Source organism: Neltuma alba, unplaced genomic scaffold (assembly GCF_004799145.2).
Source record: "Neltuma alba isolate B1F8T4 unplaced genomic scaffold, ASM479914v2 tig00010603_pilon, whole genome shotgun sequence".
Taxonomy (NCBI): domain Eukaryota; kingdom Viridiplantae; phylum Streptophyta; class Magnoliopsida; order Fabales; family Fabaceae; genus Neltuma; species Neltuma alba.
The window spans coordinates 1,181,098-1,199,277 of record NW_021635465.1 but is presented as its reverse complement, the minus strand read 5'-3'; the positions used below and the strand labels follow the sequence as shown (position 1 = coordinate 1,199,277).

General features: G+C 37.1%; 1 protein-coding gene across 4 annotated transcripts; it reads right to left on the bottom strand.

Annotated features, from left to right (window-relative positions):
• Positions 1-544: 544 nt before the first annotated feature.
• Positions 545-17,042, bottom strand: LOC114757515 (homeobox protein BEL1 homolog). Of its 4 annotated transcripts, XM_028946592.1 has the most exons (7): positions 4,233-4,744; positions 3,931-3,991; positions 3,773-3,838; positions 2,599-3,636; positions 2,127-2,509; positions 1,654-1,714; positions 545-1,429 (listed from the first exon to the last, which is right to left on the bottom strand). In XM_028946592.1, the coding sequence occupies exons 4-7, from the start codon at positions 3,535-3,537 to the stop codon at positions 779-781; spliced, it is 2,034 nt and encodes a 677-aa protein (XP_028802425.1). In that variant the 5' UTR covers positions 3,538-3,636; positions 3,773-3,838; positions 3,931-3,991; positions 4,233-4,744; the 3' UTR covers positions 545-778. The 4 variants fall into 4 exon arrangements, with proteins under 4 accessions (XP_028802425.1, XP_028802424.1, XP_028802423.1 ...); XM_028946591.1 differs by having other exon boundaries at positions 3,773-3,991; XM_028946590.1 differs by lacking the exon at positions 3,931-3,991.
• Between the last annotated feature and the right edge of the window lie 1,138 nt (positions 17,043-18,180).

The window sequence follows — 18,180 nt, the reverse complement described above, 5'->3', positions numbered from 1 at the left end:
TGGAATTTGTTGGTGGATCTTTCAAATAGACAAGTTGGATTCTTGAAATTAAAGGGCATATATAAAGGCCTACTCTCCTCTCAAAATCCAAATGCCTCCCACACTGAAATTGAAAAGGTATCTTTTCATCACTGGCAGAAAAAGAAAGTGCGTTGCATGCACAAAAAATCAATCCTCTCAAGTTGACGTCCCATAAAGCAATTCCCTTTCTTATTGGCACCATATATATATACATGTTGTAAATATGTGTGTGTGTATCATCCTCCCCAGTCCTTGTGTGAATCTTAGGACCACACCCTCCAAAACTATCTCTGATTTTTCCCGCTTCTAATTATTCTCGTTTTCTATCCAACGACAATTATAATACACTGTCATAGATAATAAGCTCTCATCTAAACATAACACCATCCTATTATAAGTTTCATATCGAGAAATGTGATTTATAAGTTAGGGGCTTTTCTATCCAACAAGTTAATCTTTTTGGAATTGAACTCTCTTCTTGGACTTGTGCTCATAACACATCCTTTCAAACAATCGTCACGTATAAACGAAAGCATTAAATGAAATACGTATATAATCTTTGCATCATCAATCACTTGACAATTCCAATTCCAAATCAGACGAGCCCTGAGAGAGTGCACATGGTTCAAAAGATCAAACTATATATGTAGCCTTAATTAATGTAAATGATGCTTAACAAGTGACAAGTGTGTGTGTATATAACTATATATATATATATATATATATTAGTACCTATCTAATTAAAGTACTGAAGCATCTATCCCGCCAAGTCATGGAGCAACTGTGCACCCATTAAATTTCTGTAAGGAAGATTTTGAGCTTCACCGTCCAAAAGCGAGTACTGAACAGGTTGACAATCTTCCATTTGATCTCTTGGATAGAACAGTGACGCCTGAGACGGCGGAGGAAACGCCAGACTCACCCCACTTCCTCCGTGCTGCTGTAACCCTAGCGTCAATGAAACACCTCCACTGTTATAGTTCTGATTACTATTATTCCCATTCTCACTACTGTAAGAAACCATGCGAGCTGCAGAGTTGTGAGTGTTGTATGATGAAAAGTCAAGCTCTCCAGCTCCAAATGTACCACACTGGTGATCTTGCGGATTATTGTTCTTGGTGGATTCGTTTTTGTGATCTGGGTTGTTGTTTATGATAGAAGACACACACTCGGAGTCTATTCGAAGCAACCGGTGGTTCTGGAGCGGCTTTTGATCTACCAGACGCGTTGTCGGAGGTGGGTTATCGAGGTTCCGGCTGCAGGTCAAGATGTTGTCGTCCACGGCGGGATCAGTGACCCCCTCAGAAGAGGCCATGTTGTTTTCAGGCTCTTTTGTTTCCTCCAAGTACATCTCTTCCACCATTGGCTTCCACAGCCTCACTCTTGCATTAATAAACCAGTTTGACACCTGCTTTGGAATTAAATATACGTGTCACCAAACGAGGGTTTCCAATGACGTACAGAAATCATAACAATATATAAGCAATAATAATCAGACCCGGTCTTTTAATGTTATCTTTTTATTTCGTTGAAGACTTGTGGTAGTATTAAATTCTTCATAGTTTGAATGGAAAATTATTATGAAATGAATGAGTAAATAAATCAATCAAGGAAGATAATTAATGAACATGCCTGGCTTCTTGAGAGACCAGTTTGGCGAGCTAAGATATGTTTATCCATATCACTTGGGTACCTGCAAAAGGTATGACCTTTTAATGGCCGTAAGAGATAAAATCATAAAATAGACAGGAATTAATGGGTCCTACGGATTAAAAAAAGACAAAGAAAAGAAAAGAAATGATTAAAGAGACAAAAAACCGAAAGATGGAATCTGAATGGTGATGCACAGAACGTACAAAAACGGAGCATTTTTTTGCAAAGCAAATATGAATAAGATTCTATACGAGAAAAACACAAATAGGGAGGCTATCCCCCACATGAACTGCCACTTGTTTGTTTTCCTTTTAGCTTTGGAGAAAACATTGATTCTTTCACAAAACGTAACTTTTAGCCTACTTATATTAGTATTACTTCACTCCATCAATCACACAACACAAGAGAATAAGACCAAACAACAGAGAAGAGAGAGAGAGAGATGTATATACGGATGAAGAAAATGCTCGAAAAGCCAAGCTCGAAGAACTGAAACGGATCTTTCGGGAAGGCCTCTTTGGGGTCGCCATGGATGACTCTCCATCATGCTCATTTGTTGGAAAGCTCTCTGTTGTCTGAGAGCTTGGTCTATGATTCTGAGTCTTGGCGTTTCACCTCTTGTTGTTCCTGGTGCAACTGGATCTTTCTCTCCCATGCCTCTTCTTGCCACTTCTATCTGACTCAATATCCCATCTTTCAGACACCTGAAATGCCTCGACATCGCCTTCAATGCCAACGCCGAGTAAACCCTCGCAGCTCCGGTCCCGGCCACCGCCTCAAACGACGACACCACCGCCTTCATTTGGTTGCAGTAGTGCCTGTATCTCCTCTCAACCTTCGAACATATATATATATATATATATAGATATAAGAATAAATTTAAAAAAGAAATATAAGAAAGTTGGGAATATTGTAATTGAATACCTCTTCAAGCATGGAGAGTAGTCTGGTCTTTCTTTTCTGTAATTCGATAAATTCTAGAGAGCCAACGGGATGCTTCTTGGAGGGACCGATTCCGTTATCATCTTCCCACTGTTGGTTTTTCTGACTTGATGACGACTTTTGCTTCACTATGTCACTTTGCTTCGTTCCCAGACTGCAAAACTCGTTGAGAAGTTCCTGTGCAGCAACCAAATATTTGGAGTTCTTAAGCAGAAAATGGCCTTGATACAGATTACCAGCTTCTTGTTGTTGTTGATGATGATGAGGATGATTCACTGATTTTCCCAACAATAACTTGTCTCCACTAGTTGAAGAAACAAAGTCCGGTTGGTTCTGATGATGGTGGTGGTTGTTGGTCTGTCTTAGTTCAAAAGATTGTAACCCAATGCTTAAGGGATTATTGGAGCTCAAAGAGAGCGAAAGGCCCTGACTGGGCCTTTCGTTTCCTTCGCAAGGGAACACACACCTTAAAGAAGAATCATCCACAAGTAACCTGTTATCTGGCCAAGCGGTAGACGAAGAATCATGATGATTTGGAGCTCCTCCTACAATCAGATCATTATCGTTGGATGTGAAATCTGGTTTGGTGTACTGATAGAAATTGGTGGAACCAGACTCATTATTCATGGTCGTCTTGGAAGAAGAAGGACCCGGATTGTGGTGGGTGGGTTTATTACCCAGAAAGCTTTTCCAAACGAGGCTGTTACTTTCACTTTGCTGCTGAAGATTCTTGGGGAAGCCAATCATGTCCATGCTCGCCGTCAGGCTGAACATGTCCGGGTCGGATTCAAACCCTTGGATCTGATGATTCCCCATATGGCTTTGGATCCCTGGGTTGCCCGTTGATACCTCGGAGTAGCAGAATCCAGCTGACGATGATACCATCTCCCTGGGCTTGTCGTCACACATCTCTCCAGCCATCAATCAGTAGTTCCTTATTTTTATCACAAGTGCATGAGATGTAGTTTCTCCAGCCCAGGTTTCATAACTATCGTCGACTGATCTTTCACCAGATAGTACCTTTAAAAAGCATCAAAGGTGATCGATACCGATATATATGATATGTAACACCAAATTCCTATTTGCCCCAGATTAGAAAGGTGGAGAGAATTCTTGTGAAGATATTAACTGACAGAGACACAGAATAAGATCTTACCGGAAAAGGAAGAGCGTGGTGACGGACGGTGGTTAGTGGAGGGGGAGCTTTTTTATCGGACGAGTTCTGTTAATAAGCAAACAAGGAGAGTCCCATGAAAAATAAAGCAAGCAAGAAGAAAAAGATAGAGTTATATCTGTTCACAAGTAGAAGAAGACCAGATGGGTGATGATGACCCTCAAGCTGTGATCATCATTGATATTTCTCTCTCTCTTCTCTCTGGGAGAAGAAGTGTGGGTCAATGCAACATAAAAATACAACCAAATTAGACTTCGTGCAATGGCCAATTAAATTTTTTTAATTAGAAAAAAAAGGAAAGAAAGAAACCATGGAAATTCCCTCAATTATTTCTCACCCGACTATTTAATACAAATAATAAATAAATAGATAAATAAGAAGAAGAAGGACTATTTTAATGGAATACAATAATTGTCAAATACATATCGTCAACAAAACTGACCTTGTCTCTCTGAACTGAGTACTTAGGATTTAGGAAGGACCAGGGGCAACAGAAAAGAAAAATATCGTCCTTTGCCTGCAACTTATAAAACAAACACCAAGAGCCGCCACATGATAGTAGTCGCTCACAGCCACAACCTGGGAATCTTATTCACAGCTCCATCTTCATCAAACTAGCTAGCTTCATCTGCGCGTGTATCTGATATTGATTTCACAGCGACATGAGGGATTTAATTTAAGAGAAAAAGAAGGAATATTAGGACGGGAACGAATCCCGAGAGAAAATTCCTAAGTAGGAGTCTTTTCCAGGCTTTTTCAGATGGGTTTCAGTGTCTGGGATCGTCTGGTTATTGTGGGTCCTGTGTGCCTAGGTTTGCTAGCTGATAGCTAGCTAGCTAGCTGCTTCTCTTCTCCGAAGCTGATGAGAACTCGCAGGGAGAGAGAGAGAGAGAGCAACTAGGGAGAGATGAAAGGAATAGGGAAGAAGAGAGAGATGAAAAATGTTGCTAAAATAAGAGAGGGAAGGGTGTGAAAGAGAGAAGAAGATGGAGTGGTCCAATGTCTGCCCATCTAATTCAATATTTATTGGTGTATTAAAGTACTCCACCGATCGGAGTCTCGTTCCTCCCCTCTTCTTTCCATTTTGCATTCCTTTTCACGTCCACGCGCTTTCACCTTTCTTTTCTCCCTTCTTCTCACATGTCTATTTTAACCCTAATTATCATTCATCAACTAATCACATTCTCACTGATATTTCCTCGTGTATTTTAATTTCATAAGATATAAATAAACACATTTAATAAATTAAAAATTTAATTCAAGACAATATATATGATATAACTTTATTTCTAAAAATATCCTTATTTATAAAAAGAGTGAGTGTGCATATGATTAATACAAGAAGAAAACGAAAATGATATTAAAAATTTTAAACAAATTATTAGTGATTTTTATAAATTGGAACAGAATATCCCTAAAAATTCTCTTATATATAGAACTGAAGGGATCCAATATATATAAAATTTATGACCACAAGGAATTTGATGCTTCTTAAGTAAGATTATAAGATTGATGGCTCTATAAATGAACAAAACCATGTTAACAAAGCTTTATTATTGAATTGTCATCCACTTAAATTTATTTTAATTCATATTAATTATTAATCCAAGCGCCAAATAATGAATAACTCAGATTGAAAAGGAAAAACTTTTAGTTTCACTCTTGCAATATTTTTCTTGTTACGCCTTTAAGTAATAATATTGCAAGGAAAGAAGTAGACATAGCAGAAACCCTACCCTCTCGTGTGGCAACTTTTCTTCTGGTAACCTGTTATATAGTAGAGAATTAGAATTACATTCTTCTTAAACTAATGTTTTCATAGGGAGGGGCATGCAATTTATCGAATTGAGGAATTTGTCTGCAGTTTTCTTATATTGCCGATAGCTAAAATCACATATTAACAATCAGATATCATAAGGAGGGGGGGAGCTAGATAGCAAGTCTTGCACGTACATTACGTGAAGTCTGATGCTGCAAGCCGAATTATTTTCAAGTCTGTAAACCGCGCAAATTAAAACTGCAAAAGAAGAAGAGAAATAAAACGAAAAACTTTTGCGTTTAGTTTGGATCCTGGTAATTAACAACTTTTGCCACATTTTTTCTCCTACACTACTTAGTCCTGTTTGCAAATTTAATATTTAGATGCTTCGTTCTTACGTTCATTGCTCTCCTAAGACGACATATTACATTCATGAAAACGAAAATATATTTCTCCTTTTTGGTGTGCTTTCATTTTGCTGTCATGTTCAAATAAGTAGCATTTTCCTTTATATATTCTATTTCAATCGACATAAACAGTTAAATCCCATGTGTAAGCAGTCAATTTACGAGTCGTAATCGAGTTTTCATCAGAAGATCCACGAACTTCGCACACATTTCAAAGCGATTCTGCACGTTTAGTGGATCATTTTCTGTGGTATAAATGAATATTATTGAGGAAAAAATAATTTGCAGTCCATAGTTTCGCCTATCCTCATGTACCTATAGTTATTAGGTCCTTATAATTATATCTGATTTTTAATCAAATCCCTATAGTTTCAGGTGATTAATAAAAGGAGAAGAAACCTTTAGGGACCTAATGAAGAATATGTGAACTATACAGACCTCATAAAAAGAAGTACAAGGATCAAATTAAAATCAGGTGAATGAAATAATAAGAGCGTAACATTATTAAAAAAACTACAAAAAGAGTTAATTAAAAATCAAATAAAATTCTATTTAGATTAATTTTTTGCGTTATTTATTATTACGAGTTCAATGCATACATCAATATCATTTAGGACAACTTAATCTATACAAGTCCATATAGTTTCACTTAATTTTTAATTAGATCTCTATACTTTTTTCTTTTTATCCGGTTTTTTATAATTTACATGATTTTAATCAGATCACATAGTTTTAGATAATTGATAAAAAATTTATTTGGACCTAATTAAAAATCATGTGAAACTATAAGTATATAATAAAAAACTATAGGACTTGATTAAAATAAGGTGAAACTATAAGAACGTAAGAAAAAATTATAAAAACTTTATTAAAAATAAGATGAAACTATACAAACCTTCAAATTAATTTTTTTTTTGTTATTTTTATTATAAGCACATATATAATCTTATTAAGATAATACTGTTCAAAGTATTTTTGGATATTTAATGTAGACACGTCTCCTAAAAAAATTTTCTGTCATTGATTATTTCCAGTATAATGCATAGGAAAGAAGGGGATGGAGAGTATATTTCACGAGCGAGGAAGGAGCGTGGAGTAGAAAGAAGGAAGGGAATGATAATTTTTTTTTATTTTTGAGGATATTTTATTACAAAAATTAAAGGGTGGTCCTGTTCCTCCGCCGCTTGCCAAATTTCATTGGGCCATAGGCCCAGGATGACGTCAGAATCCTTTTAGACGGGTTTGGATTTGGAGGGTAGTGTCAGAGAAAGTGTTTTGGGGGGGGGGGTGCATTACGCATTGCGCGCATTTTTGGATTTAGGCCAACCCGTAGGGCAATCACGTTCGCCCACCGCCTATACTCACAAGAGATTATGACGCCAAATTATTATTAAATCATCTAATTATTATTAGGGAAAATGATATAAAAAAATTAAAAATTGTAATATTTCAATTCAAGCATCTCAAACTTCAAAATCCCTACAGAAGAAGTAATGCCTAATTAAGTATTTTATAAATATAGTTAAATGATAAAAATAATATTATATCACAGAGTTTATTAACAAGTTATACATTAGTAATGACAAGTATTGAACAACAAATGACAAAAAGCATATTGGCAATGACAATTTATTTAATTATTAACAAGTTGTGAACTGACAATAACAATTATTAAACAGCTAATAACAAGAAATATAATGACATTGACAAATTTGATAGCTTTTCTTTAAAATATGATATGAGGGCATTTTAGTTATTTGAATATATTTGCAAGACAGTAGTCTAGGCACCACTTCCTCCTTTGGGATTTTGAATTCTTAGGTGCTTAAATTAGAATATTGTAATTTTTAACTTCTTTTTATATTATTTTTCCTTATTAATTATTGCAAAAAGTAGAAATTTAAAGAAGGAATATTGTTGGCAAAAAAAAAAAAAGAGGGAATATGAAAGAAAATATGTTCTTGGTACAAAATGCAATTAATCTTGAAAAACTCAATAGCCTAACAGGCATTGATGACTATGGTAAAATAGGTTATAAGTACAAAGGTTTCAGTTTTTTTTTTTTTCATGAAGAAAAATAAATTCTGCTAACGCCTTTGAAAGAACTATTTTAATTTATCATATGTCTATATTAATATATTATTTATGGTTCTTAATATAAAAGTTTCATTTGAATTTTATTTTAATCATAAATATAAGACTCTATTTTATTTTTATATTTATCAACTTTTTTCCAAAATAGTTCTTATAATAATGGTAGTTCTAGTCAATACACATTATTAGTAAAAATATATTAGGAAAAACAACACTTATTTATTATAAATAAATAATTTAACTAGTTTCTTTAATCTACTTAAATTATTCAATTAAGTCTTATATTAAAGATCGGAAGGAGTATATATCAAGCTAAAAATTCATTGATCGGTCTTATTTGCATAGCTCTTTTATTCTTATGGCTGGAACATAACCGAATATGTTTTGAACAAGTTTTCAATTGTTACATATTTTTAGATTGTTGCATTATTTATGATTTCTTCAACAATAATGCACATTAAAAATATAATAAATTGGTCACATGAATCATACACGTTTTTAAAAACAAATCATAACATATAAATAGTGTGACATATTAAAATTTTTTATTATTTTTATTAATAAAAATTTAAATTATACTACCTCTGGTGCTTAATATAAGATCTTGTTTGACTTTTATTTTGGTTCTAAATATAAGACCCCAATCTATTTTGTCTCTCATATTTATATTTCTTTTTTCAAGGTAGTCCTTCTAATAATAGTAGCTCTAACCAATACATTTGATTAGTAAGAATATTTTAGGAAAAACAACACATATTTATTACAAATAACTAACTTGACTTCTTTCTTTAATCTTCTAAAATTAATCAACTAGGACCGGAGGTAGTATTAAATAAATACACACACGAAGACAACAACGGTCATATTGGAATTTTATCTTTATTATTGTAATGATTTGAAAAGTCTTACGAGGTAGTAGCCTCTTTCTTTTGTGTAAAAAAATATAAATGAATAGTGAGGGAAATTAAATATATAAAAACATGGGAGATTGGAAAAGGAGCAGAGCACAAATGGCGGGGTGTCTGTGAAGCATCATTAAGAACAGCAACAGAGAGAGAGGGCCATGCTTGAAACTTGTAACTATTTCTCATGATCTCTCCCTACCTCCGTAACCCTATCGCTAGTGTGGTCCTTCCTTCTTTCTGTTTCCAAATACATAATATTTGAAAGCTTCTGCTTTGCTTTGCTTTGCTCTGGACTCTGGAGCTGGACCATCCTAATTCCTAAGGCTGCTTAGTTATATGTATGCCTTCTTGGTAATCTCTTCCAGTAGCTTCCTAGCTATCTTCACTGTAACACAAATATATAACTTCACGCCTTACTCTCACTCTTCTTATTAATTAATTTGAATCAATAAATTTTATGTTTTTGTGTGTGCATGTCTTTTTTTTTTTTTTTTTGACCTGAGTTGTGTGTGCATGTCAACAGTATGATTTATTATTCATTTAGATGAGGGAAGTCATCATAACTGTTATCACTTTTGATTTGTAGTTTTTTGGTATCTCCTAAATCTACTTGAAAAGCATTTATCTTTTGCTCTGATTAATCTCTACCCTTTTTTTTCCCCTTTCGGTAAGCATAATGAGCAGGCTGCCAACAGCAAAAATTATCTCCTCCAAACTACTGAGGATGAGGACTTAAGCTCACCAATAATAGAGATTAGTTGCGGAACGAATTCACCACGGTATGGATAACTGACAATTACTAGCAATTCTGGCTTCATGTAAGTCAGTTGCAGCCTACAATTCGAATTGAAGATGGCTTTTTGGAGTTAGCTCACCCTCAGGTTCAGTTGTTATTCAATCCCAAAGGATAATATATTTTTACTTTTTCCAAACTGATCAACCGATTTATTAAACGAATTAAAAGGCTAAAATTTGAGAGATTAAGTTGAGTGAGTTAAACGTTAAGAATTACTACATTCGGTCCATAATATAAGAGCTCGTTTGACTTTTATTTTGATTCTTAATATAATATTCCAATTCACTTTGTCTCTCATATTTATCTATTTCTTTTCAAGGTAGTTTTTTTAATAATGGTAGTTCTAGCCAATACACTTGATTAGCAAGCATATTAAAAGATAACATTTATTTATTACAAATAACTAACTTAAATAGTTTTCTTAATCTACTTAAATTTATCCACTAGCTCTGATATTAAGGACTAGAGATAGTATATTAAGTTGTAATTCAGTCAAAATTTTAGGAATTAAGGAGGTGTTTGGGTAACCCCAAAAGCATTTTTTTCGTAAATCGAGATAAACTCTTCTACGTATTTATTTTGTAAACTATAAAAATACTTTAAAAATCATGATTTTACTTTTACTCAAACACCCCCTCAACGATTAATTTCACACTCATTATAAAGTCATATCACAACCCAACTTTTTATTTAAATGGGTAATCGTAGTAAGAACTTTAAGAAGTAGATATGTAGTTTTTTTTTTCACGGCAAAAAAAAAAAAAAAGATACGTAGCTTTTTTCGTTCAATGTTGTCGTGAACGCACGCTAGTGAAAAACCTAAATTATTTTGGTTATCATCATCCCTTGTCACTCTTTAATCAAATTTACACAGTGCTTCACCTCTTTAATTTCTCATGTTAGATTTTTGGGCTTGGATCCGCCCTTGATGGGCCGGATTATTTGACCGGGTATAAAGATAATATATCAGTCAAATATCCAAGCGATATTGTGATATGTTTGACTTGGTCAAACACCCTGAATCATATCCAATCGGTTACGATATAAATCTAATTAATTTATATTAAATTAATTAATTTATATTGTGTAGATTAAATATATATTAAGTATATATATTTAGAATTAATTGTGATTGATTCTGGATTTAAATTCAAATATCATGATATTATGAGATAAGGATATATTACATCTTATCTCAGATTTTATCTGATGGGCTCAGTGGATATTTTTATGCTACCCAAAATATCCCTGACAAAAGCTATAAATAGAGGCTTCCCCCCATCAGTTCAAATCACTCCAGTAGTAGAGCTTTTCTACTATCTCTCTCTCTCTCTCTCTTATTTTCTTTCTTGCAAAAGAGGTGCTCTGCTGTGCACTTAAAAGCTCAGACTTTTATAGTCTAGCTTAACCGTTAGCTAAGAAGATCCGACCGACCCGACCCGAGATCCGACCCGGTATGTTTTCGATCTATTGTGTTATTTATCTTACATTGGCATCAGAGCCGAGATGTTCTTGAGGCTCTCAATATATGTGTGCATATATATAATACACGCTCATTTTTCCGCTGCATCATGAATATGCCGTATGCAATTCGAACTCTTCATGCTTGTGTTTTAAACTTAGATACACACTCCGTTTATATAAGTGAAGTTCGAAAACATTACCTATTATTCCGTAAGGTTCAAAAACGTGACCGAAGTCTTCTTTCTAAAGCTTCCAACGTCGGCCGTTCGAACCATTTTTTTGGGTCTTTAAAAATGATTTTTTTTAAAGAAAATGAACCCATAGAGTTATAGAGCATGAAAATACGAGTTCATAGACACCTAAAATGCTTAAAACGGAGCTCGGAGGGGGAAGAAATCACTGTTTGAAAATGGCGGGTCGCGACGGACCCGCCGGAGCTCCAGCCGGATCTGGAGCGACCCGGTTGGAGGTCAGGGACAACTTGACCAGCCCAAAACGGCGTCGTTTTGGGCTGGCCAGGATGCAGCGTTTCACTTCAAGTGAAACGCTGCGTTTCGGGTTTGTGGACCCGGATCCTCCCTGCAAGTCGGGTCGGTAGGCCAACCCGACCCAAAATTTTTTTTAAAAAAAACATTTTTTTAAAAAATTTGAAAAAAAAGGATTTTTTTCGGGTTTTTTTTTGGACGCGCCATGTGGGCGCGTGGGGTCCACCTAGGGACCCTTTGATCATAAAAAGCACATATATAGACTCCTTAAGACGTAAGGAATCAGATGGAATAGGTCAGGTAACGGCGAGAGGCCGGATAGGCGGTGCGTGTGTGACACGCGCCGGTCCCGAGAGTGGGCGAGCCTACCCTTTATTTAAAAAAAAATTTTAATGTTTATTGGGGCGTGTGAGGGCGCGTGAGGGGCTAATTTTGAGCCCTGTTTGACCTAAAATATTTCTAAAATCACGAGCAATAAATTGATATATTATGTGCCTATTTTTTATGACCTTTTGGGTACGAAAAATAGCAAATAAATGTTTTTGAATATTTATTTTTATTTTTCTTAACTTGTTCTTTTTGGATTTAGGAAATGGCCAACTCAAACTCAAATTCTAACTCCTCTTTTGGAAAATATCCAACTTATTATCCTCTTTCTGATGATCCGAAATCTTCAAATTATTATGCTGCCGAAAGTACAAATAAAAGAAAAGCGCCTCAATCACAAGTAAGCTCTAATATACCTGAGGGGAGCAGTGGTGAAAGGAAATGTGTTCCTAACCAACAAGAGGAAGAAGTCTGCAGACCCAAGGACATAAACTTAATAGAACAGATAGTAGAAAAGCATGCTGATGAATACAAGCATCAAAAGTGCCTCTTTTCAAAATTGACTTATTATGCTAAACAAATTGTCAATGAGCAAGACGCACTCTTTTTCTCAAATATTGCAATCCAATACCGAGAGGAACTGGCGAGGAGGGGACACATATTTACTGAAGCATTTTTTAAACAAAGTCTCTGTAGATGCTGGAAAGATGTTAAAGAGGGTTTGAGAGAACCAATGATAAAATATATCATGAACGAATGAGTTTCTGTTCACATTTATTTTTTTTTCTTTTCATTTAATGTTTACTCTTGAGACTTTATTTTTGGGATTATCCAAATTTTTTTGTAAACATTTATGCTTCGATAAATAAAGTTTTTTTTATTTCAAATGCTTTATTTGAGTGGGAGTTTCAGGAGGAAAACTCCAATTAGGGATAAGTTGTAACATCCTGAGTTTTATCGGGTTTTAATAGCCTCTTTTGGTTGATTTTGAGGATAGATTAGCAATTTAATCTTGATCTTGGTGTTTGGGTTGAATTTGAGGTATGTTGGAGGAATAGGTGAACGTACCCCTCTCAGGGTATGTTCGCCGTGGCGAAGTTTACTTCGCCGCGGCGCACCGGGAGTTTCAGAGGGGAGTGTCTTCTCGGGAAGGTTTGGCCGCGGCGAAGTCTTGGGGACGCCGCGGCGAAGTTGTTCAGGTGAGCGAGGCTTCCCTTTCGGGAAGGTTTCACCGCGGCGAAGGTAAGGGTATGCCGCGGTGAAGTTTTTCTGGGCGAGCGAGAGTTTCCTCTTAGAAGCTTTCGCCGCAGCGAAGTTGGGTTTTTAGGCGAGTAATCCCTCTTGGGATTAGTTCGCCGCGGCGAAGATTGGGGTTCGCCGCAGCGAAAGGTCGCGAATCTATATAGTCGCGGGAGGGTTCAGCATGCGAAAATAAGAAAATCTGAAGGAGGAGAGAGGAGCTCTGCTAGGGTTTCGAACTTTTGGCTTGGAGGGGGCATTTCTAAGGATCCATTACCTCAAGTAAGTGATTTTAACCTCTAATCTTCTTTCTTTCTTGGAATTTCTTGGAATTTCTGAGGATTTTTGGTGGAACCCTAGGATTTTCTAGGTTGTGATAGAATTGAGGTTTTTGACCGATTGTTTTGAGTTTAATTGATTGCATTGGGTTAGTTTAAGTATTTAATCGGTGTAGTTTCCTTGGATTTAAAGAATCTTGAATTTTTGGAGTTAGGGTTTATGGAAATAGGTGATTTGGGATTGAGAATGACAATGTAGAGGTTGATTCTGAGTTTTGTGATTTGGGTTATGTTAGGGAGGGTTAAATTGGATGTTTAATCGGTGTAGATTTGTTGTTGGAACCTTAATTGCTCAAATGGGATATTTGGGGGTAGAATTCCTATAGTGGGTCCTTGAGGTTATGAATTTTAATTTATGTTTGGAAAGGAATTAAGGTTTTAATGGATTGGTATGACTTTGGAGTGTTGCCTTGATATTTATACCCTTTGAGTTGGGTAGAGTTGGTGGGAGATAGAAATTTTGTGTCCCCAAGTGTTGTTTTGGCCACATTATTAGTTGAAAACTAATATATGATGGTTGTGTGTTTGTGTGCTTGTGTAGACCGGTTGTGAGTCGTGGTGGTGCATGGGACCACATTGTCGGTTTATTATTCCTTGCTCAGGCGAGAGGTAACCACTTTCCAATCTTTAGTACTTGCTTCTGTGGTATTGTGAGTAGATTTATGTTTTGTGCTCTAAGTAGTAATTATGTTCAAACTATATGTTGTATATAAAAAGGGAAAACCGTCTTGTGGGGTTTTTGATTGATGATGAATGAAATCTTGAAATTTGTGAAGGATATGCCACTGAATGAAGTTACTTATGAGATGTTCAATTACTATTTGATTATGATTTGAGCATGATGCATGATTTGGGAATTGGTGAGAGTTTTTGATAGTTACTACCACGTGGTAAGGCCTCCATTAATGCATGATGGTTGGCTTAGTACGTCCCCCATAGTGAGGGATAGGCCTTTTGGCTCCCTACGTCCCCCAGAGTGAGGGATAGGCCTTTTATGGCTCCTTACGTCCCCCATAGTGAGGGATAGGCCGGCTTCGGCTCCTGAAAATCCCCCAAAGTGAGGGATTTGGTTAAGGAGATTTGCATCGTTTCACTCGTATGATTTATTGTGGCTATCTTGTTATTATATTACTTGTGAACTGCCCCACTTGACACCTCACGAGCACCTATTTAGTAGTACCTAGTATTGGAAAGGTTGGTTACTGAGACTTTGTCTCACCCCGTGGTTTACAATGTTTTCAGGTGAAGGTTCCAGGCGTGGGCCATCGGGAAGAGACGCAGAGGCTTGAGCTTGGTTAGCTTTAGGCCTCTAGCATTTGTATATGTATGACTAGTATATATTGCCACAGTTAGGACTACTTTTTGATATATTTGATTACCCGGCCTTGTTGTAAACTAGAGAGAATGTATCTCCTTATTTTGGTTGGCCGGAGGCCATTGCTAGTGTTTTATGAACTCTAGATTATTTGGTTGGGAATCATCTAGATGGGCTGATGTGATGTTTGTTGTTACCCGGGCCGGAGGCTCGGAGGCCCAGTAGATGTACATGAATGATTTTCAGTTGCATGCAATGGTTTAAATGTGAATTCAAAATTATGCAAATTTCTTCCTACTATAGTAATTCATTTAATAGATTTTCCTTTTCTACCATAGTAGTGACTTTGTGATAAGTTCTAACGTTTTTAAGGTAAAGGGTTTTACAGATATGTTCAAGGAAAGTCAGAGGTAAGAAAGGTAAGAGACTAACCAGGAGTAATGGGATGGGAGCCAACCTAATTGTCTCCTGATCATGAAAATGGTGAGACTCTTATCCGGACGACCTATGACCTACTTGAATAAAGTGTGTGTATTGCATACCGTACTAAAATGCATTGTTGTCTATGTGATAGCACGATGTCTCAAAGAGGAATCAAGTCCATTATAGCTGACCTCGTAGGAGGTGACAAGCTGAACGGAGACAATTACAGCATGTGGCGTCGTAAGATATCGTATGTCCTCGAAGAACAAGAAGTCACTGATGTGTTGACTACTTTTCTTCCAGAGCCTAAGGCGAATGCATCGTGAAGGGACCAGGACGGCTACGCGGCCTGGAAAAGAAGGGACACTATCGCTAGAATTACCATGCTGAGTGCCATGACTGATGATGTGTTGGTGCAATTCGAAACACACCCTTCAGCCTTTGCCATGTGGGCAGCACTGAAATCCGAATTTGACGGTACCTCTGCTGCGAGGCTTAGGAGACTCACCATCAAACTTGATAATTTCAAGCTGGGTCCTAACACTCCCATAAGGCATCACCTAAGGGCAATGCAAAACTTAATCAGGGAGCTTAAGGAAGCCGGAGGCGCCTTATCTGATGAGCAACAGATTCAAGCTGTCATGAGATCTCTCCCAGCAAGTTGGGATACCATGAAGCACACCATTACTCATAATGAGAGTATAAAAACCTTTGCTGATGTAGCTCGCCACCTCCAACTGGAGGATGATCGGATGGAAACTGTGAAGCCTGTTAGTAAGGCATATTTAACTGAAGGAAAGGGAGGGGCAACCTCCCAAAACCAGTCCAAGAGAAGCAAAGGCTCTCAAAATAAGAAAGGCGGCCCTAAAGTAAAGAAGGGAAAGAGTTCCTTCAAGAAAAGCAAGAAACCTACAAAGAAGCGGAACATAGCAACCATCAAATGCTATGCTTGCCAACAAAAGGGGCATTATGCCAAGGACTGCCCTGAGCAGAAAAAGGTATTGGATTCAGATTCAATACATTTCTCTTATGTTTCTAGCACTGCATTTATTGCTGAAACTAATCCTGTTTGGGTTATAGACTCAGGGGCCACAGACCACATGAGCAAAGATCGTGGGAACTTCACAGATTTTCGTCAGTTACCAACAAGAAGCAGATGGCTTTATGTTGGGAACAATGCGAGAGTAGAAGTCAAAGGGATCGGTACTTGTGAGCTGACCCTACATGGAGGAAAGACCCTAGTCCTGCAAAATGTCCTCTACGCTTCGAAAATCTGACGAAATCTTGTGTCTGTCATTTCCTTAGTTAAATTTCGTTTTAATGTCTTTTTTCATGATTTCACAGTAGACATTTCGTATGGGACCAACTTTTCAGTTTCTGGTTATGTTTCGGATGGTTTCTTTGTTTTAGAAAATTTCAATGATAATTTTTCTTGTTCTTGCTATGCGCTTTCTTCCGATGTCAATTACGATATATGGCACGCTAGATTAGGACATATTGGTCAAGAACGCATGACCAAACTGGCAAAAGAGGGTTTGCTAAGAAACGTGTCCAAAAAGGAAATGTCTCTGTGTGAACATTGCCTTGCTGGCAAGAGCGCAAGGAAGCCTTTCGGAAAGGCAACCAGGGCTAACCATCCTCTTGAATTGGTACACTCTGATATTTGCGGACCAATGAGTGTTAAGGCACGTCACGGAGCATGGTATTTTATTACCTTCATCGATGATTCTTCCGGTATGGCTATACTTACCTGATTTCCCACAAATCTGAGGCATTAGAGTGCTTTAGAAAATATCTCAATCTAGTGGAAAATCAGCTAGGTTCAAGAATCAAAGCCTTAAGAACTGACCGAGGCCGAGAATACCTATCTGATCAGTTCAAGGAGCTCTGTGAAGAAAGGGGTATTGTTAGGCAACTAACAATCCCTGGCACTCCTCAACAGAACGGAGTTGCTGAAAGGAGAAATAGAACTCTCCTCGATATGTTTAGATCAATGATGGCACAAGCTGAGCTTCCAACCTCATATTGGGGAGATGCTCTTTTAACTGCCACATTCATACTTAACCGAGTGCCTTCTAAATCAATCACTACAACCCCTTATGAATCATGGACAAACCGCAAACCGGATCTAAGCATCCTAAGACCATGGGGGTCAGCGGCCTATATTCGTGATTCTTCCCATAAATATGACAAGCTAGAACCAAGGGGCAAAAAGTGTATCTTCACAAGATATTCTGAGAACTCTAAGGGGTATGTCTTCATTGGTGAAAATGATGACGGCTCAGTGACTGAGATAGAGTCAAGGGATGCAACATTCATAGAAACCGAATATCCTAGCAGAGGGAGTATTGATCGAACAAGCTGTCTTTATGAGGATGATGGCAATGAGGTACAACAAAGTGTTCCTCAATCTACTGATCCGAGTGGGAGGGTTGAGCCATTTTCACAACAAGGTTTAACCTAGTCACAGGAAGTAAGTCCTACAACAACCCCACTTAAGAGAAGTAACAGAGACAAAACTCCTAAGAGACGCTTCTCAATTGAAGGAGCAACCTTCATCGTTAGTCCAGAAAACGATGAAAGAGACCCCGTAAGTGTTAAAGAAGCACTAACAAGACCTGCTAAAGAAAAATGGCAGAAGGCCTTACAAGAGGAAATGGATTCCATGGAATCCAACCAAGTATGGGAATTAGTTGATCTACCACCTGGTCGAAAGGCAATTGGGAGCAAGTGGGTTCTCAAGTACAAACATAAGGCTGATGGATCAATTGATAAACCCAAAGCAAGGTTAGTTGCCAAAGGGTATACACAACGGGAAGGAGTGGATTACGCAGACAC